The sequence below is a fragment of the Monodelphis domestica genome, chromosome 3 (assembly GCF_027887165.1).
Source record: "Monodelphis domestica isolate mMonDom1 chromosome 3, mMonDom1.pri, whole genome shotgun sequence".
NCBI classification, from domain to species: domain Eukaryota; kingdom Metazoa; phylum Chordata; class Mammalia; order Didelphimorphia; family Didelphidae; genus Monodelphis; species Monodelphis domestica.
In genome coordinates, this window is record NC_077229.1 from 84,949,768 (window position 1) to 84,971,253 (window position 21,486).

At 39.5% G+C, this 21,486-nt stretch overlaps 2 protein-coding genes across 5 annotated transcripts in view; one reads left to right on the forward strand and one right to left on the reverse strand.

Annotated features, from left to right (window-relative positions):
* The window catches only part of LOC100013358 (olfactory receptor 7D4), a 298,110-nt gene that overhangs the window by 103,437 nt on the left and 173,187 nt on the right, over positions 1-21,486 (forward strand). The window lies entirely within an intron of this gene.
* Positions 6,285-21,486, reverse strand: part of LOC100011399 (cytochrome P450 4F11-like) — a 34,486-nt gene continuing 19,284 nt past the window's right edge. For all 4 annotated transcript variants that reach the window (XM_007489670.3, XM_056822359.1, XM_007489671.3 and 1 more), the window contains 10 exons: positions 19,036-19,089; positions 18,572-18,699; positions 17,622-17,743; positions 11,242-11,512; positions 8,747-8,813; positions 8,383-8,512; positions 7,503-7,636; positions 7,200-7,264; positions 6,825-6,907; positions 6,285-6,607 (listed from right to left, as the gene is read on the reverse strand). In XM_007489670.3, coding sequence (XP_007489732.1) covers positions 6,397-6,607; positions 6,825-6,907; positions 7,200-7,264; positions 7,503-7,636; positions 8,383-8,512; positions 8,747-8,813; positions 11,242-11,512; positions 17,622-17,743; positions 18,572-18,699; positions 19,036-19,089 — 1,265 coding nt within the window. In that variant the 3' untranslated portion in view covers positions 6,285-6,396. The remainder of the gene's footprint in view (positions 6,608-6,824; positions 6,908-7,199; positions 7,265-7,502; positions 7,637-8,382; positions 8,513-8,746; positions 8,814-11,241; positions 11,513-17,621; positions 17,744-18,571; positions 18,700-19,035; positions 19,090-21,486) is intronic.

Genomic DNA, 21,486 nt, shown 5'->3' on the forward strand with positions numbered 1-21,486 from the left:
TAAAATTTAGGAAATTGAGGCATAGAAAGGCAATTTGTCCAAGGTCATAGCAGAATTAAATGTAAAGATTTGAACTTAGGTCCTCTGATCAAGTCCATTGATCTTTCTAATCTACTTCTCTGTGTCTCCATGTCACATATTTTAAAGAAGAAATAATCGAAATTTGTTGAAGATGTAAAAATGACTACAACAATATGAAAGGAAAGAATAAAATAACACTACTCCCACCTTGATATTACGTAATTTTAGTGACCAAAATTTATCTTGTAGCTCCCAATAGTGAGAGTAGGCCCATTTAAATCAAAGCCATCAGTAAGGAATTGCAAAGCATGTGGCCTGCTCTCCAGCATGAGAAAAGCAAACTTTTCCTCTCCTCAAATACTGGATATGCTGCCAAGAAAATTACTGATGCAGGAGTTCTGTGAAAAGAACATACAGTATTTGTTTTTCTCATAGTAGGGAGCAGGCTATGTGTCTGGCAATTTCCAAGCTATGATTTCCCAGAGACCTTGCAAACTGGGGTGCATTGGGCAATTCACAGCCTTGCTGGAATGAAATCCCTAATCTTATGTTGTTCCCACATTATCTCTGAAGAGAAAATATAAGAATCTCCTCTCTTTTCTTCTTTGCAGAAACGGGGAACAATTGGGCATATATCCATGTCTACATCTTTAGATTTGGCTGATGATTTGGTTAGTTTTCTTCTTTGTTATTCTTTATTAGAGATGGGGGAGGATGAATAGAGAAATGAAAGTAATGTAGAAATGAAGGTTTAAAAATTGATTATAGGATTTTACTAGATCAGCTTTAAGTTCTAACATTTACAATTCTCTAAAGGGTAACTTATTAACTGAGGATGAGAATAAATAAGGATATTCACACATAATGACACCCAGAGATTTAGACAAGTGTGACGGTGTCTCAGAAGGTAACTCTAGTCCCAAATATCCTTCTAGCACACATGAAGCCCACCCTGTGGGATTAGGGATCTGGGGTTCACTCATCAGATCTCATACAGAAGTGAGAATGAAACTGAAGCACATGGACTACATCATTATCCTGGACAATGGAGCCCAAGGGATAATCAGTTTTCTGCCATTAAGGAAGAATTTGAAGAAAATGCAGTTATAGACTCTGGAATGACTTCCCCTTAGAAGATAAGTGATAAAACTATTCACATTTGAAATGCATTGAAGAAACTTTAAAAACTTCCAAAGAAATTGCTGGTGTCATTAAGGTAGTTGACATTCTGGTGCTGGAGCATCCAGACTTACTACATCTGAGTAGAATAGTGCAAACAGCAAATTGGATCCTAATACTTCAATGCCTTATCTATGTAGACTGTGCAGAAGCATACAGAAGAATTGAATAAAGCAGAAATAAAAAAACAAAAAACAAAAAATGTTAGGTCTTTTCATTTGAAGTAGTTCCAGAGAAGATGGACTTTGGACATCCTCCCATAACAGAAGACTAAAAGTAGTTATTAAGGTAATTCATTAGGAAGATGGATACATTCTCCTTTTATGAGTGGGATATGCTGAAGATTTAGCTCACTGATTTCGTAGCATTCATTATCATTTAGGGAAACATCCATGGTTTGTGATGGATGATTTGCAAAAGCCATCTCAAGAATTTTCTTGTTAATGGCATCATCATTCCATTATCTAACAGTCAATGTAAATTGCCTCTACTAATATTACTGAAGAATGGAAAAATATGAATGTATATCGACTATGAGCCTTTGAATAAGAGAGCCAAGTTAACCAATATGCAATCACAGTACTTCAAGATATCCTGGGCTATGCATTAAATAGTCAGTGAATTTCAGTCCTGGATTTCCACAGTGGCTACTACCAGACTCCTAAGGCAGAAAAAGACAACTAGAAGATTACTTTTATATGCACAGCTGGATTTTTTTATCAGTTTAATATTATGCTACAAGATATCTTAGGGAAATTTGTTAGTTTCTAAAGGCTGATGGAGAAAGTAGTTGGAGAACTGAACTTAATATTGGTATATCTTGATAACATCATTGGCTCTGGGAAGAACAAAAATGTTGGATAGACTAAAGGAAAATGGTTTAAAATTTTCCATGGGCAAATATTAGTTTTGTAGTTTTTGTCAAGTTCATGATCATATCTCGAGAAGGTGTGAGCACCCACCCAGACAAGATAAAAGTGCTCCTGTCTATAATTGGGCAGTTATTATCGCTGACATATTAGGAATTATACTGCTATTGCTAAACTACTAAACAGCCTTGCTCAAGATCATGGAGTGTGCTGTTTTTTATCTTATCATAATATTGACACAAAGTTGCAGCTTGTGGGGAAGTGGCTTTACAGCTGTCTTGAGGATTGTTTGTGAAAGCTGATTTAAAAGGTAGAAACCTTTATGGATAGAGAAGTCAATCCAGTTGAGGTCAGAGAGGTTGAATTGGGTAAAAAACCAAAGCAATTTCACTCATAGGTAATATTGATTCTATATGGGCTATATTCTAGAGAAATCGGGGAACCAAGGAGGAGTTTTCTCAGGAAAGGACCTGTTTCCCTGGAGGAGGAGCTAAAGAAACTTGAATTGGATGTGTAACTTATTTACTATGGTATTGGCAAACATTTGAGTTAAAAAAGAAAAGTAGTAGAAAGTATTAGATGTCTTCTTTTGATATTTCTGATACTTTGTTATGTTGTATTTATGTTGCAGATTCTTCTAGCATAAAATCTTGAAATAAAATGTATTGGTAATGTTTGGAAAAGAGAAAGTCAGGATAAGTAGGAGTTAAATAAAATCAACAAACAAATACTGTGTTAAGTGCTTGTAATACAAAAAAGGGCAAACAGTGACCTCAGGAAACTTACAGTCTAATGGGGGAGACATTGAAATCTAATGCATGTATGCTAAGTTTAGCCTGACCATTCATCCCAAAAGGGGAAGGACATCCCTTGTTTCCCATTTGGTAGATGGCTTATTATGGAGATTGACTGAAGCAAGAGGAAATAAATCTACAGGGATATAGTACATTGCTGGCTATTGTAGATGATAGTAAGGCTGAATAGTGACCAACTGCAAAAACAACAAGCTTTGAGGACTGGACTCATTTTGCAGAGTTAAACTCAGGAAAATTCAGCTTCCATTATCTCCAGAACACATATGTCACAGAATTAAAGGAAGAGAGTATCATTGTTCACACAGGCTCAAAGAAAAAAGCTACAAAAAACCTGCAGGGAGAGCCATAATTCATAAGCCATAAACCTTGAAGAAACAAAGGTTAAGGAAACCAGAATTCAGTCTGAGACAAGAACAATAGTAGCAGAGCACAGCTGAGGAGAACAGAAGAACATTTTACTACCATTGTGGCCTAGATGGGCACATCAATGATGGAGGAGACAAGTAGGATGATGTGGTAGACCAAAAACTGGTTTCCAAAGAACTAGTAGTTGGAAAGGGAGGCAGGGCCAGGGATGAACTCCTTTCTGGGACCTTGAAAGCATCAAGTTTTGTCTCATCAGCTTTATCTGTCTGTCTCATCTGGACTCAAAGAATAGCAAGATTATAAATGTGGAGTGTCTTGCTATGATGAAAAATGGTTAATAGGTGATCATTCTATTATAATCATTCTGCCAATCAATTTCTTAATAGAGAAAGCCCTTATCTAAGGCTGGCATTGTCAAATAGTTCAGCGTCCAAAAATAGATGAGATTTTATTTATGGTAATGGTGCTAATGGGGATCCACATGCTAAGTCATTGAATGTTGAGTGTCGCTGGGACTTTCCATCTGCCCTGCAGCCTAAACAGTCCCTCTTCTCAAAGAGTTTATATTTGAGAAGAGGGACTGTTTTGCTTTTCTATGTGTATACCCCAAACTAAGCACAGTGCTTTGCACATAATTAAGACAATTCAAAAATTCATTCATTCTATAAAAATATTTGAGGAAAATTGTTTTACATAGTTGAGAGTTCTAGGATTCAATAGATTGAATGATGAGGATTATATGTATTTTCATTACTTTGGAGTAAACCTGAGGTTCTGTAAGTAAGTTAGTGATATTAACTGGAAGGAAGACATTAAAATGAAGGAACATCTGACCTGGAAAATATCTCTAGAGACTCAATATAGGTTGGAACCTATTTCTAGAATGAACATGCTGTTAGGAGATCATTTCAAGAAACAAAGTGAACTAATCCCTGAATGCTTTGACTATCAATTGAGCATATTTTGAAGTTTATAACAAAAAAGAGGATATTACACATAACACAGTGGAAAGAACACATGTTCTGGACTCCAAAGAACTGAGTTTAAATATTGCCTTTGGTATTTACTCCCATGTGACCTTGGGCATATTCTTGGGCCTCAGTTTTCTCATCCATAAAATGAGGGATATTTGATTAGATGACTTTGGAGGTACTTTCTAGCTCCATACATACAAACCTACATACATACATACATACATACATACATACATACATACATATATGGTACTTTAAGTTTGATTTTAGTCACTATCCATTTTCTGAAGAATGGAAAGATTTCTTGAGGGAGAAGTTTAACAGGAGAACAGGCAAAATAAGAATGAGAAGATGGGGGACAGCAGATAGAGAGCTCTCAGAAAGATTTGGAGTCATTAAAGTGGATCTTTGCCAGGTGTTTTTTCTCTATCTGATCATCAATTCCAGCTATTTTCGGGTGCTAGACATCATTCTTTAAGTATTTGTTGGTTATAAATATTTCACCATCTTTTATTCACCTCCACAATCCATTGTGGAGTTAGGGTGCTATGGTTAAGAAGCCTCTTTCCTATAGAAGTTATGCTCCAACTCTTTTAATCTGTTCTTAAGTTTGTTTTTGCAACATTTTGTTCCTGAGCTTGTTCTCATTTGAGGCTCTAATTTTGGGGCCACTTATAATTCAGTCTTACATCTACTAGAGGTATTGTGATTAATAATACTTCTTCCCAACAGGGGAAGCAACAGCTATTCTTAAGCTAACATTTTAAACCAATAGATATGAAATCCGTTTCAGTTCTCTCAGTCAGGTTTTGCAGCCAATAACCCTGAATTTCTCTCCTTGTCCAGGTTGTACCAGAAGATAAAAATATCTAAGAGAAGAGCAAGAATCCCATTTGAATTCATTTAGTAGTTCTTTAATTACTTTTCTTTTTTCAAACTTTCTATTAATTACCAAATTCTGAACTTATCAGGATTGAATAATTTACTGTTGTTCCTCCTAAGACTTAGTTCAACTTTCACCTACTACTACTACTACTACTACTGCTACTACTACTACTACTACTACTGCTACTGCTACTGCTACTGCTACTGCTACTGCTACTGCTACTGCTACTGCTGCTGCTGCTGCTGCTGCTGCTGCTGCTGCTGCTGTTGCTACTACTACTACTATTCTTCATTATTTGGTGAACTAGTAAGAGAGGTGGGAGAAGGATAATTTGAGTTATGCTTGATGTTAGAGAGCAGAATTAGGGCCAGGCAGGAAAATATAGATAGTTGATGTTAAAAGAAGCCCATTAGAAGTATCTAACAAAAGAAAGAACTATCTTTGAAGGAAGATGATGTTGGGAAAGATGATTCATTCTTTAGGTACATGTTAGAGCTGATAACCTCTAAAATCCCTTCCAGTTTTGTTGGACATTCTATGATCTATGAAGACATCAGAATACCAATAAAATGGATTTGGATAAAAAGATGACAAATGAGCAAGGGATCAGGGGGTCAAAAATTAAGCAGATAAAATGAGAGAAGTCAATGAGAGGCAATATCAGAAGCTATGGACTCAAGCAGCATGATATGGTAAGCAGAAAGGAAGAACAGGGATTGATTAAAAGGGCAGGAAAAGGAATAGAAGGAAAGGTACATAAGTAAAATGATTTTAAGTAAGGAGTGGGTGAACATTTGTTATGGCCAATGAATTGAAGGCTCCCAATCAGGTATGGACATAAATGGATGTTCTTTGATGTCATTTCCTACTCTGGGAATCTACTAGTATAATTCTAGTCTATAGAGAGTTTAATAGATGTAGCTTTCTACATTTATTAACATTATTACCTTGCAGGTCAACTAGCCATTTTCTTATGGTTAATTCTGATGGATTTATCATTATGTTTGATCTGTCTAGGAAAGGGGGTAAGATCTCCAGAGACAAATGTCCTCAAGTATATTGTTTTCTCAGTTCCTTTTTGCTTCTTCCTAGAGACTAGATTTGTAAACACAAATTCTTGCCTTCTATTTCTTGCTCCTATTCTGATTTTCTTGGCATAGAAACTCACAGTGAATGAATGCTAGAAGTAGGTTTTATTTAGAAGAATAATAGCAAAGACAGAGTTGATTAGAAGGGAAAGCAAATATCAGATTTTCATGTCCAAGACCAAAGAAAATTCCCATCTGTCAATTCTGGGAGGCTTCTCGGAGGTCTGCCTCAGAACTGGAAGAATGCTGCACTGGCTCCACCTTCAGCCACAGCCCACTCTCTGTTCGGAGGACGAGCTCTGATTTCCTCCGGGGTGGATTCCCATGAGGGAAGACACGGAATCTCAGCAAAGTGAGGGCCAGCACAACCTTCATCTCAGACATAGCAAAGTTCTGGCCAATGCAATTCCTGCTCAAAGTAGAGAAGTTGATAATACTTGGGTCTTGAAACCAACCTGCTTCTGATTCTGAGAACTTTCCCCTTTCCTATATCCCACTGAGGATGGGGCCTCTATAACCTAAAGTGGTAGTCTCTCTTTTGGAATTTTGGTCCTGCCCACAGTGACCTAGAGGGGTGAGGAAATCTCTCAGGGATTTAGATGGGCAAACAGATATTCTGGTCTCACCTGGGTCCAGCTGAGAAGGGCATAAATGCCAAGGGTGACATCTTCTGGGGATTATTGGTGTCAAAGCGGTATGGATCATAGACCTGGGGTAGAAATATATGATTGGAGGTACTGTTGGGGGTTCCCCAGGGTCACACTCACCCAAGGTCAACTTCTCTTAGAATGGGATCATATTCAGAATAGACAAATCTTCATCAGATTAAATAGCTATCACCTAGGGAACAATGAAGACTCCTGTTCTCCCCAGTTCTTTCCTGAAAGGCATATTTGGGGTGTTTTTACTTTTCCTCTGTTCTGAGGCTCCATTACATCCCATACCAGTATCCTTAACCCCTACTTTGGACTAGCCATGGGATAAGGTATTGGTATTGGTACCTCAGGGTTGGGCCACACAGTCGGATTGTGGTGGGTTCCAAAGATGCTGATAAGGCACACACTCCCTAAGTATGGAGAGTAGAGAAAGAATTATATGGTCCCCCAATTCCATACTTACACCCATGCACATGACTCTCTGTGACTGCCTTTGATCCTTCAGCTTCTTCAGTGTGATTATCTTGTCCCCTTCTCATGGTAAAACCTCCTCCTTGTCATCTTCCAGCCTCCCTCCCTCTCTCCAAACTTTCCCTCCCCCATCCTATGACTCTTCCTCCCCTTGCTGTGTATACTGGGTGAGGGCACCTTTGGGAATAACTCGACTATCAGGTAGTTGGATATCCTTGGTGCATTGACGGAAAGTAATAGGAACTGGTGGGTGCAGCCGCAGACTCTCTTTGATACACATGGTCAGGAAGGGCATCTGGGATAGATCATTCCTGAGGACAGAAGAACTGTCAGTCCAGCCCAATAGTGGTGAAAAGGAGGACATACCCCTTTAATTCTTGTGGAAAAAGCAGGGGTGTAAGAAGGTGTTAATTTGAAGGAACTTAATAGAGGTTAGCTTACAATAAGACATTGGAGGAAACTGACAAAGCTATGGATGAACAATAGAGGCTAGGATGTGGGAGGGGGACTTCAACACAGAAAAGCTCTCTATATTTTAGCCCTGTGTAGTAATTGTGTTAGGTTAAACTGAAAACAACTGTAGGTACAGGAGCTTAACTGCCCTGAGATACCTTTATACCTCTCTTGGTGTGGGTGAAGTTGTTTCAGTAAGTGGAAACCATCATCTACTAAGAATTAGTTTCGATCGGGATGGAGATTGGAGGATTTTGAGTTAAGACATGAGCTTGAATCAGTCTCTTGCTAGCTGGAAAACTCTGGGCAAGTCATTTAACCTCTGTTTTCCTCAGCTTCTTTATTCCCAAAATAAGGTTAATAAGAGTTAATAATAGCATCTACCTCTTAGGATGAGGATCACATGAGACAACATGTGTAAAAGATTTGGAAAATGATGAAGTGCTGTATAAAGGGTAGGTACTATTATTATTGGGGATGGTTCATTTGGGAATATCCTTGGTTGTAGACAGGTAGAAAGAGGCCTAGCCCCTAAGTACACACACCTAGTACTCCCTAGTCCTGTGATCTCTTGGTTCCAATCCCAAACTCAGCCCACACTAACCATTCAATCTCTTCTGTTTCACGGCCCTTCATGAGCTCTTGTATCTCCTGGCGGCAGCGGTCCTGGTATTCCTGATGTTGGGCTAGGTTGTAGAGGACCCAAGAGATGCCACTTGCAGTTGTATCATGCCCTAGGTGAGGCAGAAGAAAAGGAACCCAAAGTTTTGGTGTGATGGTTAGGAGTGGCCATTACTAGACTGTGGAGGGAGAGGGAACATACTCACCTCTTCATGATCAATACCAGATAGAAAGGATAGCTGTGCATATCTAGGCCAGTAGGGTTAAATAGGACCCCATAAAGAAATTCCAAACCTACCACAGGAACTCTAAGTCCCTCTCCTTTCCCTTTCATCTGCCCCCTTCACCTTCAAACATGAAGGTGTCAGCTTCTGCTCGAATGTCCTTGTCTGACAGAGGCTTCCCATCTTCATCCTGGAACAAGACCACATTTCTCAGTTTTTTGCCCCCCACCCCCTGCCATTCACAACTCTGATTGGGGATCCAAGCAACACCTCCCTATACTTAGGCATTTTAAGTAAACTGGAGCCACCAAATTTCCCTAGAACCTATCTAATTGACCCCCATGAATTTATTACCAACCCCAGAAACACTGGATACGCCTAAAGCTATCCTCTGGACTTATAGTTCAGTTATAAAACTTGGAGGTTATTATGCCTTGGAGGTCCCCTGGAGTTTGTAGAAGTTTCAGAAACCCCTCCCAGGTCCATGAGAATCAGACTCCTCTAAAGCACTCAGAAGCGTAGATTCTTGGATTTGAAAAGAGACTTTACTGAACATGTGAATCTGATCTACTTTCAGAGATACAAATTCAGCCTTGAAATGCTCCTAGAATGGGGCTTCTTTTACTGGTGTGTGTGAATTAGCTTTTAAATAAAATAACTTGAAATGCATTTCAATATAGTTTCTTTAGTAATACCATGTAATTTATTTTATGCATTTAGAAACATTATTCTTAGAAAGGGTCCATAGGCTTTCGTGGTCATTCAGTCATGTCTCTCTCTTTATGACCCCACAGATCACAGCATGTGGATACTATAGGGCTTTCTTGGCAGATACTGGAGTGGTTTATGATCTCCTTCTTCAGTAGATTAATGCAAATAGAGGTTAAGTGACTTGCCCAGGGTCACACAGCTGGTAAGCAATTGAAGCCGAATTCTTCCTGATTTCAGCTCAGCACTCTATCCATTGAGTCCCTTAGCTGCCTGCAATTGCTCTGTAGGCTTTGCCACACTACTAAAGGGATCCATAAACCAAAAAGGTTAAGAACTTCTTCAATTCCTTTGTCTTCCTCATCCTCACGATATTGACCCTGAATATTGTGTCTCATACATGTAAATCAGAATATTTGTTTTTTCCCCCAGCATAGCTAGACTTCTTTGATATACCTAGAGCTATCCACAGGTGTTCCTGGACATACCTAGATTCCAAGTGACTCCCCCATGATATGCAGAACCAGCCACAGAGATATTCCTAAGTACAGTTAGAAATCACAAGATTCCCCTGATAAACCCAGAACCAGAGCCACTTTTAGATATATTTAGAATCCTAGAAACCCTGCTGATGTCATTAACCCCCACAATGTTTCAAAATACACATAGACATAGGAGACTAAAACATACACATAGAATCAATCACAGAAATACTCCTAAATTATCTAGAACTTGATAGAGCACTGGAGTTGGTGTTAGAGGTCCTGGGTACAAATTGCAGTTTTGTAATTTACTATTTGTATGGTCTTGGGCAGATTACTTAACTTGATATGGTTTTCGTTTCCTCATGTTCAGAAATAGAGGATTTGAAAAGATCACATTTAAGGTCCCTTCTAGTTCATGATCCTATGTGAAAATCCTTTGTTTTTATAAAGTGCTACATATTTAAAAACTGAATAAAGGAATAATTAATTATGAGAATCTGGGATACTCCTAGAAACATATAGAATTGAGAATACTTTTTTAAATGACTATACAACCAGATGTTTATATATGTATCAGAGAGTAGAATGGAGGAATAAGTGAGGTAGAAGGTGGGAGAGTGGGTGGAATAGGAGCAGGAATAAAGAAGGTATTGGCAATGATCTAAAGCACGTTGGACCAGCTGATCCCTGGTTATGTACCAGGCATGGGCCACCATGAAACAATTCAGACATGACTCTATATACCCCCAAATAAACTTGATATGCTTAGAACCCAGTCATAAGGATTAGAGACAGCTGGGTGGAACAATGGATTTGAGCCTGAGCCTGGAGGCAAGAAGACCTGAGTTCAAATCTAGTATCTGACATTTAATAGCTTTCTGACCCTGAACAAGTTGATTAGCCTCTGTTTGCCTCAGTTTCCTCATATTTAAAATAGGGATAATAATAGTACCTACCTCCCAAGTCTGATGTGAGGATCAAATGACATAATACTTGAAAAACATTTAGCACTGTGCCTGGCACGTAGTAAATTGTATATAGATGTTAAACTGTTATTATTAACTATTATTGCAAATTCCTTTACAATACCAGAAAGTAGTCTAGAGAGCTATTCCATGCCAATAGAAAGAAAGAAACAGAATATTATTTCTTTCCCTTCCTCACACAAAGAGTTCTATGTTATTCTGTAAAGACTAGGGCCTCTGATGGAAAGAAAAAGCTTTTGAAGATGATAGCAACAATCAAATATGGTTTTATTGAGGGTTCAAGTTGCCCACCCCTCTCTCCTGGTCTCCAAGTCCAATACTACAGCTCCATGACTCTCCCCACAGACATTCCAACTCTTTGTAGACACCTAAATACCTCCCTTATCTTCCCCAAGCCTCTCCGACTTCATGCTCCCCACACACTTACCCACACACTCACCTTGGACAGAAGCAGAATATCTATGAAGTCCATGGTCTTGCCTTTGCCCTTGTCCTTGAGGAAGGCTTCAACGCCTTGTTCAGCAAGAACTTTTTGCCGGGCCTTGATAACAGCATCTGTGAAGTCATGCACGAGGTGGCAGGCCTGAGTGAAGCGTCTTCCCTGGCTCGTGAGGAAGTACACACTATCCCAGTATAGAAAGAACTGATTGCTACGTTTTGTTGAAAGGACACTCAGCTCCAGGATGGTGGAGATGTATTTACTTGGCTTCCTGTCCAAAGCAGAGGAACCAGGGTCAGGCTCTGGGCCAGGCAGGGAGAAAACTCACTATAGCTCAGACCAACCTCCTCCATGACTTTCAACTAAATCCAAAGTTTCCCTGTCCTAGTCACTGTCGCTACCTTTCTCTAGTCTCAAAACCAGTCTCGGTCCCCACAATCCTATCCATTTTTTTTCTCCAAAATGGTAACAGAACCATAGAGTCTCAGAATTGGAAGTGATCTCCAAGGCTTTTTAGAACAGCTCTTAATTGGTCAGGAATCAGTGGTACAAGATCTCAAGAAGTGGTCATTCAGCCTTTTCTTGAAGACCTCAAGTGAAGGGGAATTTTCTACTTTCTGAGTTTTTGAATTTCACCTTTATTTTTGCAGGCCTAACTGTTAGGCACTTTTCCCCCTCCTCCCCAAATTTCTTTTTATTATTTCAAATATTTATAAAACGAAACATACAAGCAATTCTACATGCAAAGAAAAATAAGATAGTACACAAATAAAATCAGAAATATCCAATATGTTTAACTTACTTTTTTCATATTGACATAATAAATCCCATCCATAAGTGTCTTAGCTCCTCCCCACTTCCTCTCATCTCAAAGGATATCATCAGAAAGGCCAACATGTCCATATAAATTGTCTTTCATGTTTTACCTTTATGTTCACTTTCTAGAGGTAACATTGATAGTTTATTTCTCCAGTATTAGTTCTGTGTCTGTATAGGATGTTCCCCTGGTTCTATTGATTTCACTGTTTATTATCTAATATAGTTCTTTCTATGTTAAAAAAAACCCAGTATGCTCATTGTTTCTCATGGTGCAATAGTATTCCATCGCAATCAAATACCGCTATTTATTCAAAGTTTTTTTCTTTTGACCAAGACTGCCATCGCAATTTCCTCTTATTATGTCATTATACCCTCTTGTATTAGGCTATCTTTAAGTAATGGAAGGATTGACAAATGGAAGTGAGATTAGATTTGTTTTTGGTACAAAATACTTCTCAATTTGGGGTGTATGGGGTGCTCCGGGAGGGGTAGTATCTCTGGTAGGGAGGGCTTGTCGTGCCCTCCTAGGGCAGCTCTCCAGCCTCTGACCCTCACCTGACACCCAGCTCTCACTTGTGGCTCCCAGTAGCTGCTAGCATGCGGCAGCAGCCACATCCCAGCAACCTTGTGAGAGTAGCCATTGGGTCATAGACCCCTGGTGAACCAGGGCTTTGCTCACCTAGCATGTGAAGACTGCTTTGGCTGAACAAACAGAAGAAACCAATAAGAAGGTTCAACAGCTGAGAGGGTGACACAGGAAAGCACTGTGGAGTGCTTAGGGCATGATGGAGCACAAAGGACAACACGGCCATCCAATGCAGCTGAGGGAATCTCCAGGCGTAACAATTTTTCATGCCACTGGACCCAGGCTTCCGACGCCGAGAGAGTGGGACTGTCTCTGTGCATCGACTTTTCCACTTAAATCTCCTTCACACACAAGTGTCTTGGTGCACACTTATCTATCCTAACCCCGTCCACCCTCTTCAAGACCTGCGGCGATGGGGGAGTGATGACGAAGCAGGTGGAAGTGACCACTGGCAGTTGTAGTCATGATCCTGCATGTAGGTGGCCACAACCGCACCTCCCGTAACAACTGGCGTCCCATGCCCCATGTGTCACACACTTTGTGCCTCAGCCTTTGGACTCCAAAGCCACATGAGGGTACACCATAGATGAAACTGCACAAAGACAGTAGTCATTCTCGATCACCGAGAGACTACCACTACTTCTCAATTTGCTTCTTCAATTGACATTCTTACAGGATTATTTCTAGAGGGGGCAGGTAGGTGGCTCAGTGGATTGAGCACTAAAAATGTGATTAACATGGGGATGAAGTGGGGTGGCGGGTATACCAGAATGGAGGTTTTAGCCTATAGCAGAAGAGAAAGCTACTTCATTGACCTTAAGTGGTATCAAGCACCCTGATTATGGGGAGATGTAGCCATTCTAGCTCTGGGAACCTGACTTGTTAGCATGTGTATAAGTCCAGAGTCTTACTAGAAAAGGAAAAAAGGGCTAATATTTAGGGAAAAGGGACATCTGTTGGGAAACAAAATAGAATATTATTGCTGTGTAAGAAATGACTAAGAGAACCCTGAGATTTTGAACTGATATAGAGTGAAGTGAGTAAAACCAGATAAATTTTTATAAGGATTGCATTGTAAAGGGAAAAAAAAGACTTTAGAAGCTGAGGGGTTGTCCATGAATGGGGAAATGACTTAAAAGTTATGGTATATGAAAAGGATGGAATATTATTGTGACATAAGAAATGATCAAGGGGATGATTTCAGAGAAACCTGGGAAGACTTGCATGAATTAATGCAGAGTAAAATGAACAGAATCAGGGGAACAATTTATAAAATAACAATATTGTAAAGACAGTCAACTTTGAAAGACTTAGGAATTCTGATAAACACACTAATCAATTGTAATTTCAGAGAACTCAAACCAGAATATTTTACCAACCTCCTGTTAGAGAATTGTATATTTTGAGATATTTCTGGTGGAACATGGTCGATTTGGGAATTTGTTTTGCTTGACTATATATGTTTGCAATAGGGTTTTCCCCCTCCTTAATTTGTATTAGTTGCGGCAGGTGGAAGGAAGAGAATAGGGATCTGAAAATTAAATGTAATTAAAAACACCCCAACATTCAAAGACTTAAGAATCATGATCAAAATGATGACTGATTCCAAAGGTACCTATGTGATTATATTTGTTACTCATCTACCTCCTGAGAGAGAGAGAGGTGTTAGAATAAAAGTTTACTTGTTACTTAGTTTTTTTTTCTCCTGATTATAAATTTGGGGAGGGGGAGGGGAAGAGATGGAGATTATCAATGGTGATGCAAAAAAAGAATCTTTGAAATATTTTTCAAAATGCTAAGGAAATAACAGAAGGAAGTTCAGAAAGAAGCATTGACAAGCAGGACAATTTAAAAACTAGCATTTGTAATTATATATATATATATGTATATATACATATATGTAATTTCATCAGATATACTGTTATTTTTGGCATCTAGGTGGCACAGTGACTAGAATACTGAGCCTGGAGTCAAGAAGACCTGAATTCAAATCTAGCTTCAGCACAAACCGTGTGACCCTGGGCAAGTCACTTAACATTGTTTACCAAAATGAACTGAAAAAGGATATGGCAAACCGCCTTTGCCAAGAAAATTCTAGATGGGGTCATAAAGAATCAGACATGACTGAAACAATTGAACAACAACACACAATTACAATACTTATAATTACATGTACGAGTATGTATTTTAAAAAGTCAAGAGATATGACTTGGAGATTAATACAAAGATATGAAAAAGTTTGAAACTTTTAAAAATTATTTTTAAAAGATTGTGCTGAGGCATTTAACCAATCTCTCTCTCTCTCTCTCTCTCTCTCTCTCTCTCTCTCTCTCTCTCTCTCTCTCTCTCTCTCTCTCTGTCTCTTGTCTTTGATCTGTTTGTATCCAAAGACTTCTTTTGCCTACAAATGTGCAGAAGTCTTCTTTCTTTAAAAATTGTCACCCAACATGACCAAATCAATTAAGTTATTGTTCTATATTTTTCTAACCTTTCACAGAAAAACTCCCAGAAAAAGCCATTTGTAGTACTTATCTCCGTGTCTTTACCTCCCCTTTCACTTTAAACTCTGCTGTCTGACTTTTCCACTCAATTTTCATGCATCTTACCTCCTCTGACAAATTTCACAAGTACTGTTGAACAAATGTTCCTCTTGGATATTCTCTCCTCTCCAAGTTTTCCATGACCCTACTTTGCCTTCATTCTTTTCTATATGTATCTGACAGCTAATTCTTAGTCTTTTTTTGAATCAATATCCTTGCTCTACCCCCTATGTGTTTGTGTATTCCAAGACCGTGTTCTGAGTCCCTTTTCTCTCTTTATCTTGGTGATGTCATCAGATTATGGGTTCAGTGCTTCAATGATATTTGTATGATATATATAATCTCTCCTAAACTTTATTACTATACTACCAAGTGGATGCCATATGTATCTCAAGTTCAATGTAACACAAAATGTTCCTCATCCTTTATTTTAAACTCTATCATCCTCCTAACTTCTCTGCTCCCATTGAGGGTACCAACATCCTTTCAGATTTTCCAACTCAGAGTCATCCTCAATTCCATACTGTTGTACAACTCTCATTCCCCATCATTTTCCAAGTCTTGTCAATTATATCTCCTGAATCTCTCTCACACCTGTCCCTTCACCCTACTCTACACCCACTCTGGTTTATACCTTACTTACTTTATTTCCCTAGACCACCAATAAGCTACTAATTGATCACTCCACATCCACTCTTCTCCCCACTTCAGTAAATTTTCTACATAGCTGCCAAGTTGATAGTCCTAAAATTCATGTCTGACCAGGTTGCTTCCTTACTTAAGAAGCCTCAGAATAATATATGGTATCTTTAGGATAAAATACAGACTTTCCTGTTCGGTTTTGAATCCCTTCAAAATTTGGCTCCAGCCTATCTTTCTCCACTTATTACTGCTCTTCACAAATACTCCATTCCAGCCAAATTGCCCATCACATGACATTCCATCCCCTACTCCCATATATTTACATAGTCTTCCCCTATGCATAGAATGTCCTCCCTTTTCACACCTATCTATCTCTTAGAATCCCAGGATTAGAATTCCTGTTTTCTGCAGACAAGCACTGTATCTGGTGTGGGGCATTAAACAAAATACATATTCCACATGTCCTCTACCACAACTATACTCAGCTGAATGAAGCTGTTACCTGATGGCATGATGCCATTTAAAATAGAGTAGTTAAGGTGATTAGAATACTGCAGTCAATTTTGTCAAATCATATCATATTGCCAGCTGTCTTCTGGCCTGTATTTCCTTCTATTACCCTTCCCCAGTCAACAGTCCTACTTCACAATCTAGTTTTTCTTTCAAGTTACCCAGTAATCTTGTTAGGATGCCAGATAAATAGAATTCAAGGAAAAGAAACAGGAAGAAGAATTTGAAGGGAAGGATAAGGCGAGTATTGAAAGGGGATGAAAACTCCAGTAGGTGGAAAAATTGGTGAAGAGGTGGGTTTATTTGAGCTCCTACTCTCAATATCTGAATAAAACTAAGAATTTGTACTCAGTAGCAATGTAAAGGGATTTCAGAATTCACAGGGCTGTGAATCATATCTATTCTGTTGAACCCATTTTCCTCCTTGGATTTGAAGAGCTGTATACGTGTTTGAGCAACCCTGATTACTCAAGAACTCCGAGGATTGATCTGAAATGTCTTTCAAAAAAATTATTTATTTGCTTATTCAGCAAATACTTATTGAACATCTCTTATGTGAATGGACATCTTCCCCTTTTCTGTATTCTGCCTGGTATGCATGAGACAGTTCTGTATCAGATCATCCCAATATTTTCCACCCTGTGGAACCAATACTGTGATACCTTTATTACTTTGATTTTCAGTCATGTGTCATTTTGAAGGTTGGATTTTTGCTTCAGCCTTGTGGTTTGATCACAGATGGGTGCAGTTAAGTTTATCAATCTCAAAATTATATATCGTAGCTTCAGAAGGAATATAAGGTAAGACTCTAGATATTGGATTTAATTTTCAAAATGTAATTTAAAAAACTAATAAACAAAAAAAATTAAATAAAAAAGAAAGCACGAATTCAAGATGTCATTGGGGACTTCAATAATGCACATTGACACCACAATTAAATATCCATTTTGTGTTCTGCCAGTATTGGAGTTGCCTGACTTGTAAACAGTCAATATTGAAAGGTTTTCTAGTGTCCTCTCTTAAAAATATTGATCTGGGGATATTGTTAAAGGTAGTATGTTCCTTTCTGAGGAAGGGAGGAGAAAGGAATTGGAACATTTAAGTCAGGAGTAATCCATCTTCTATGGAGACAGCAGTTACAAGTTTAGTCCTGAGCTGCCTCTGCTTTCTGATTATTTCATTTATTGCACTTCCTCCCTGGAGTTCTTTCTTTCCCTGTTCACTGAGACTATATCATCTCTAGTTCCCGAGACCCCACAGATAAGACCTAGAAAGGCACTCACTCTTGACAGTTGCTATTATGACTGAAGATGCATTTCTGCAAGGTGTCCAGGGTCATGAGACTGACATGATCAAACACGTCCAGCTGGGTGCTTTCCTCAGCACACAGACGCTTCCACTTCTCCTGCGCAAGAGAGAGAAAGTATGGGGCTGGTCTTCTGGGATCTGATTTGATAATCCCAGTTCCACCAGACAAACAGGAGGGGAAGAGAGAAACTTCTATCATGGAGAATACAGTGGGGCTTTGCGTCACTCTGAGAATATAAGAATATGCCATGGGGATGTTGAGCGTCTGAACTAGGAGTTAGCAACTGAAGTCTTGCTCCTGCTCAGTCCCTTATTCACTCTATGTCCTTAATGATGTATTGGGGATTGAAAGCGGATTTATCATGTAAAAAGTGCTACAGGAGGTTCATAGATGATGGTGACAATGGACTCTGCTAAAACCCCATTTGGCTACCCTCTGGTATGAAAGAGTGGATGGTGTGATGTCCCAGAACCAAAACTAGACATTTCTGTGCCTGGTCAACTATTATCAACCATGCTTGAGGCATGTGGCAGTAACTGTACCCTCAGCAGGGAAGGAAACAGAAACCACGTATGAGATTATTGCTCAGATTGATGGGGATTTAGGTAATCGAGAAGCAGAGAAGGAACTCACCCTTGCTGCCAAATGGTAGTTTTAAAATTTCAAATGACTGTTTTTGCTTACTGGATTCCAAGTTTTTGTTGTTTCTATAGGACTAAATCACTGTAGTTTCCATATGAAATATCTTCTAAGTTTGTTGTCCTTGAGCAAAGCCCTTATCTTCTTGTCCAAGTTACAACTCTTCTGTGTCTACCATCATACCTATTTTAACTCAGGTTGGTTTAGGAAGGTAGGCACACCAAGTAGGCTCTGGCTGTGGTTGACATTCCTTCCCCAACCCACTCATGATCCCTCCAGTCTCACATGCATGATATCTGCACACTGGTTGAAGATCTTCACATAGGGTTTGAGGATGTCAAAGTGAAAAGCTGGGGTCAGCAAGCGTCGGTGCCGACTCCATTTGTCTCCTCCACTCAGCAACAGTCCATCCCCTGGAGGAAAAGGAGATGGAAGAAGTCCTGGTCTAGATGCTCAATTCCTTTTCTACCCTGAGCCCCAACTCAGACTCCTACATAGAGCCCCTGATCGAATAGCATTCACCTGCCCCCAATCTGAATCATTTATTTAGTCCCTAGTCCCTCACTCATAATGCCTAGCCCTTGAGCCTTAATTCCCCATACACTAGCCTACCAGGTCTCCATTTCCCTGTCTACAAACACTTAACTCCCAGGCTTCCAAGGCTCTTGGACCAAGGGCAACTTGAGTGTTTTTTCCAAAGGCTGTATCTCTGATTCCTGGTGTTATTACTGACCACACTCATTACTTACCCAACCAGGGCTTCAAGAATCCATAGATAAAGTTATCCTTGGGTGCAATATGAGCTGTTGAAAGAGATAAATTCTTTAAAGGGAGTGAATCTATCTCTCCATCCATCTGTCTATTTTCTATCTATCTATCTATCTATCTATCTATCTATCTATCTATCTATCTATCTATCTATCTATCTACATTTCTGTAAGTATATACATGCATATGTATATATATCTATATCTAGCTTTAATCTATATCCTTATCTCTTTATAATGAGGAGATGGGTGAAGAATATATCATAAGAAATGCCATTCAGAGGGAGGTAAAATCAGAGAACCTTGGTCTTAGGATGGGGTCCCAATGTTTCATGCCGGGAGGTCCTTTGCTACCACTCAACACCAAAACAAACACCCTCCAAACTCTGGCACTAATGGGACAAAGATAAGAGGATAGCAGAGAGTAAGAGAGTAGATTGGAGGAAAGAATGAGGTAGGAGGTGGAACAGGAGCAGGATATGGAACAGGAGCAGGAAAAGTGAAAGTAGGAAAACAATCAGATATACTATGACGGACTGGATGGATTCAACCCAAAGAAGACCCTGGGAATGACCCAAAGCACTTTGGATCAGCTGACCCCTGTCTATGTCCTAGGCATGGGTCATCATGAAACAACTCAGACATGGCTCCACATTCCTTAGGCATAGCCCAGACATGGTTTCCAGTCATATATCTAGGGACCATCCAGACATTGCCCTAAACATGTTGAAGATATAGCTCAGATTCCAACCATACACATATGTAAGTCCAGGACATAGCAAACCCTGATCATAAATCCAAAATCTCATAGTCCAGGCACAAGTCATATATGAATCAGAACCCTTCTTCCATAGGCATGGATCAGATATCCTTGACAATGGGCAGCATCAACTTAGACATTGCTCAGATACCCTCCAGAGAGCACACACCTCACTTAGGCATGACCCAGATAAGCCACTAAGAAATGGCTCAGACATTCCACTCCCTAAAGCATGGCCCAGACCCAGGCCCCACATGGCTTAGACATTTCCATATGTGATCCAGATACTCCTCTAGACCTGAGCCTAGACACTCTACTTTATAGAATAGGGAACTGAACCAAGTTCGTTTGCCTCCAAATGGAAGGTTTATTCCATTATACTATGTTGTGCTGTTTGTTAGGTGTGCTCTAGGATAACACCATCTGGATACAGCTCCAGGTCCTTCACAGATATATGGTTGGGATCTCCATCTCAGGTAAGGTACCAAATACTCCCAGTAACAAACATGGTCACCTCTCTGCCAGATGTGTCTCAGAACCTCTTCTTTATAAGACATGCCTCGGACACTTGCATATTTGGTCCAGCTACTCTCATGATACAAGTATCATATGGTTCAAATGCTCTACTAAAACATGGCTCCAGACTTGGCCAAGATACTCTCCAGATCTGATTCAGACTCAGGCACTTCCTCTTCACACATAGTTCAGACATTCCCAGGACATGGTCTAGACACACCCTTATATATGACCCCAAATGTGGCTTCCTAGAAGTCATTCCAAATACTGCCTCTAGCTCAGATGCTTCCATCCAAACATTGGCCAAATACTCTATAGACAAATCTTGGACATAGTCTTAGACAAACATTCTGAATACAACCTTATATATAATCTTAGTTACAGTTCATATGTGGCCTTGGTCAAGATGTTGAATTAATCTAGCCCAGATATGACTTCAAACATGGTTCTGGCAATGCTCAATCACTGTCCGGAAGCACTCTGGGCATGCTCTCAGACTATACAAGCAGCTCTTAATAAGTACTTATTGACTTGATTTAACCTGACATCATACATGGCACTGAATAACCTCAGACATAACTGTAGAAATGACATGTCCCAGATACAAGCAAAATAATGGGATGGTGGTGCTAGAAATAATAACAGCACAGACAGGAAGGAGACCCAATTGAATGTACCAATATTTTCTCTCTTCTCTGTTGTCCCACAGTCTTATTAAAGAGCTCATAGGGGCAGGTAGGTGGCACAGTGTTTGGAGAGACAGACCTGGAGATGGGAGGTCTTGGGTTCAAATCTTATACTTCCTAGCTCAGATACTTCCTAGCTGTGTGACCCTGGGCAAGTCACTTAACCCCCATTGCCTATCCCTTACCACTCTTCTGCCTTGGAGCCAATACATAGTATTGATTCTAAGACAGAAAGTAAGGGTTTAAAAAACTTTTAAATTGATTGATATCTCCTAGTATCCCTCAACTGAAACCACTGGAGGGTTACAGAGTGTTAGAGTTTGAAGTTATTTAGTTTAATTCCTTTATTTTACAGATAAGGAAAAGGAGACTTGTGGGCTTTTGGCTTTATGTCCAGTGCTATTTACTGTAGCACACAGGAAGATATAAAGCAAGATGGAGCCCTACATCTCTGCAACAGAAGTTCTGACC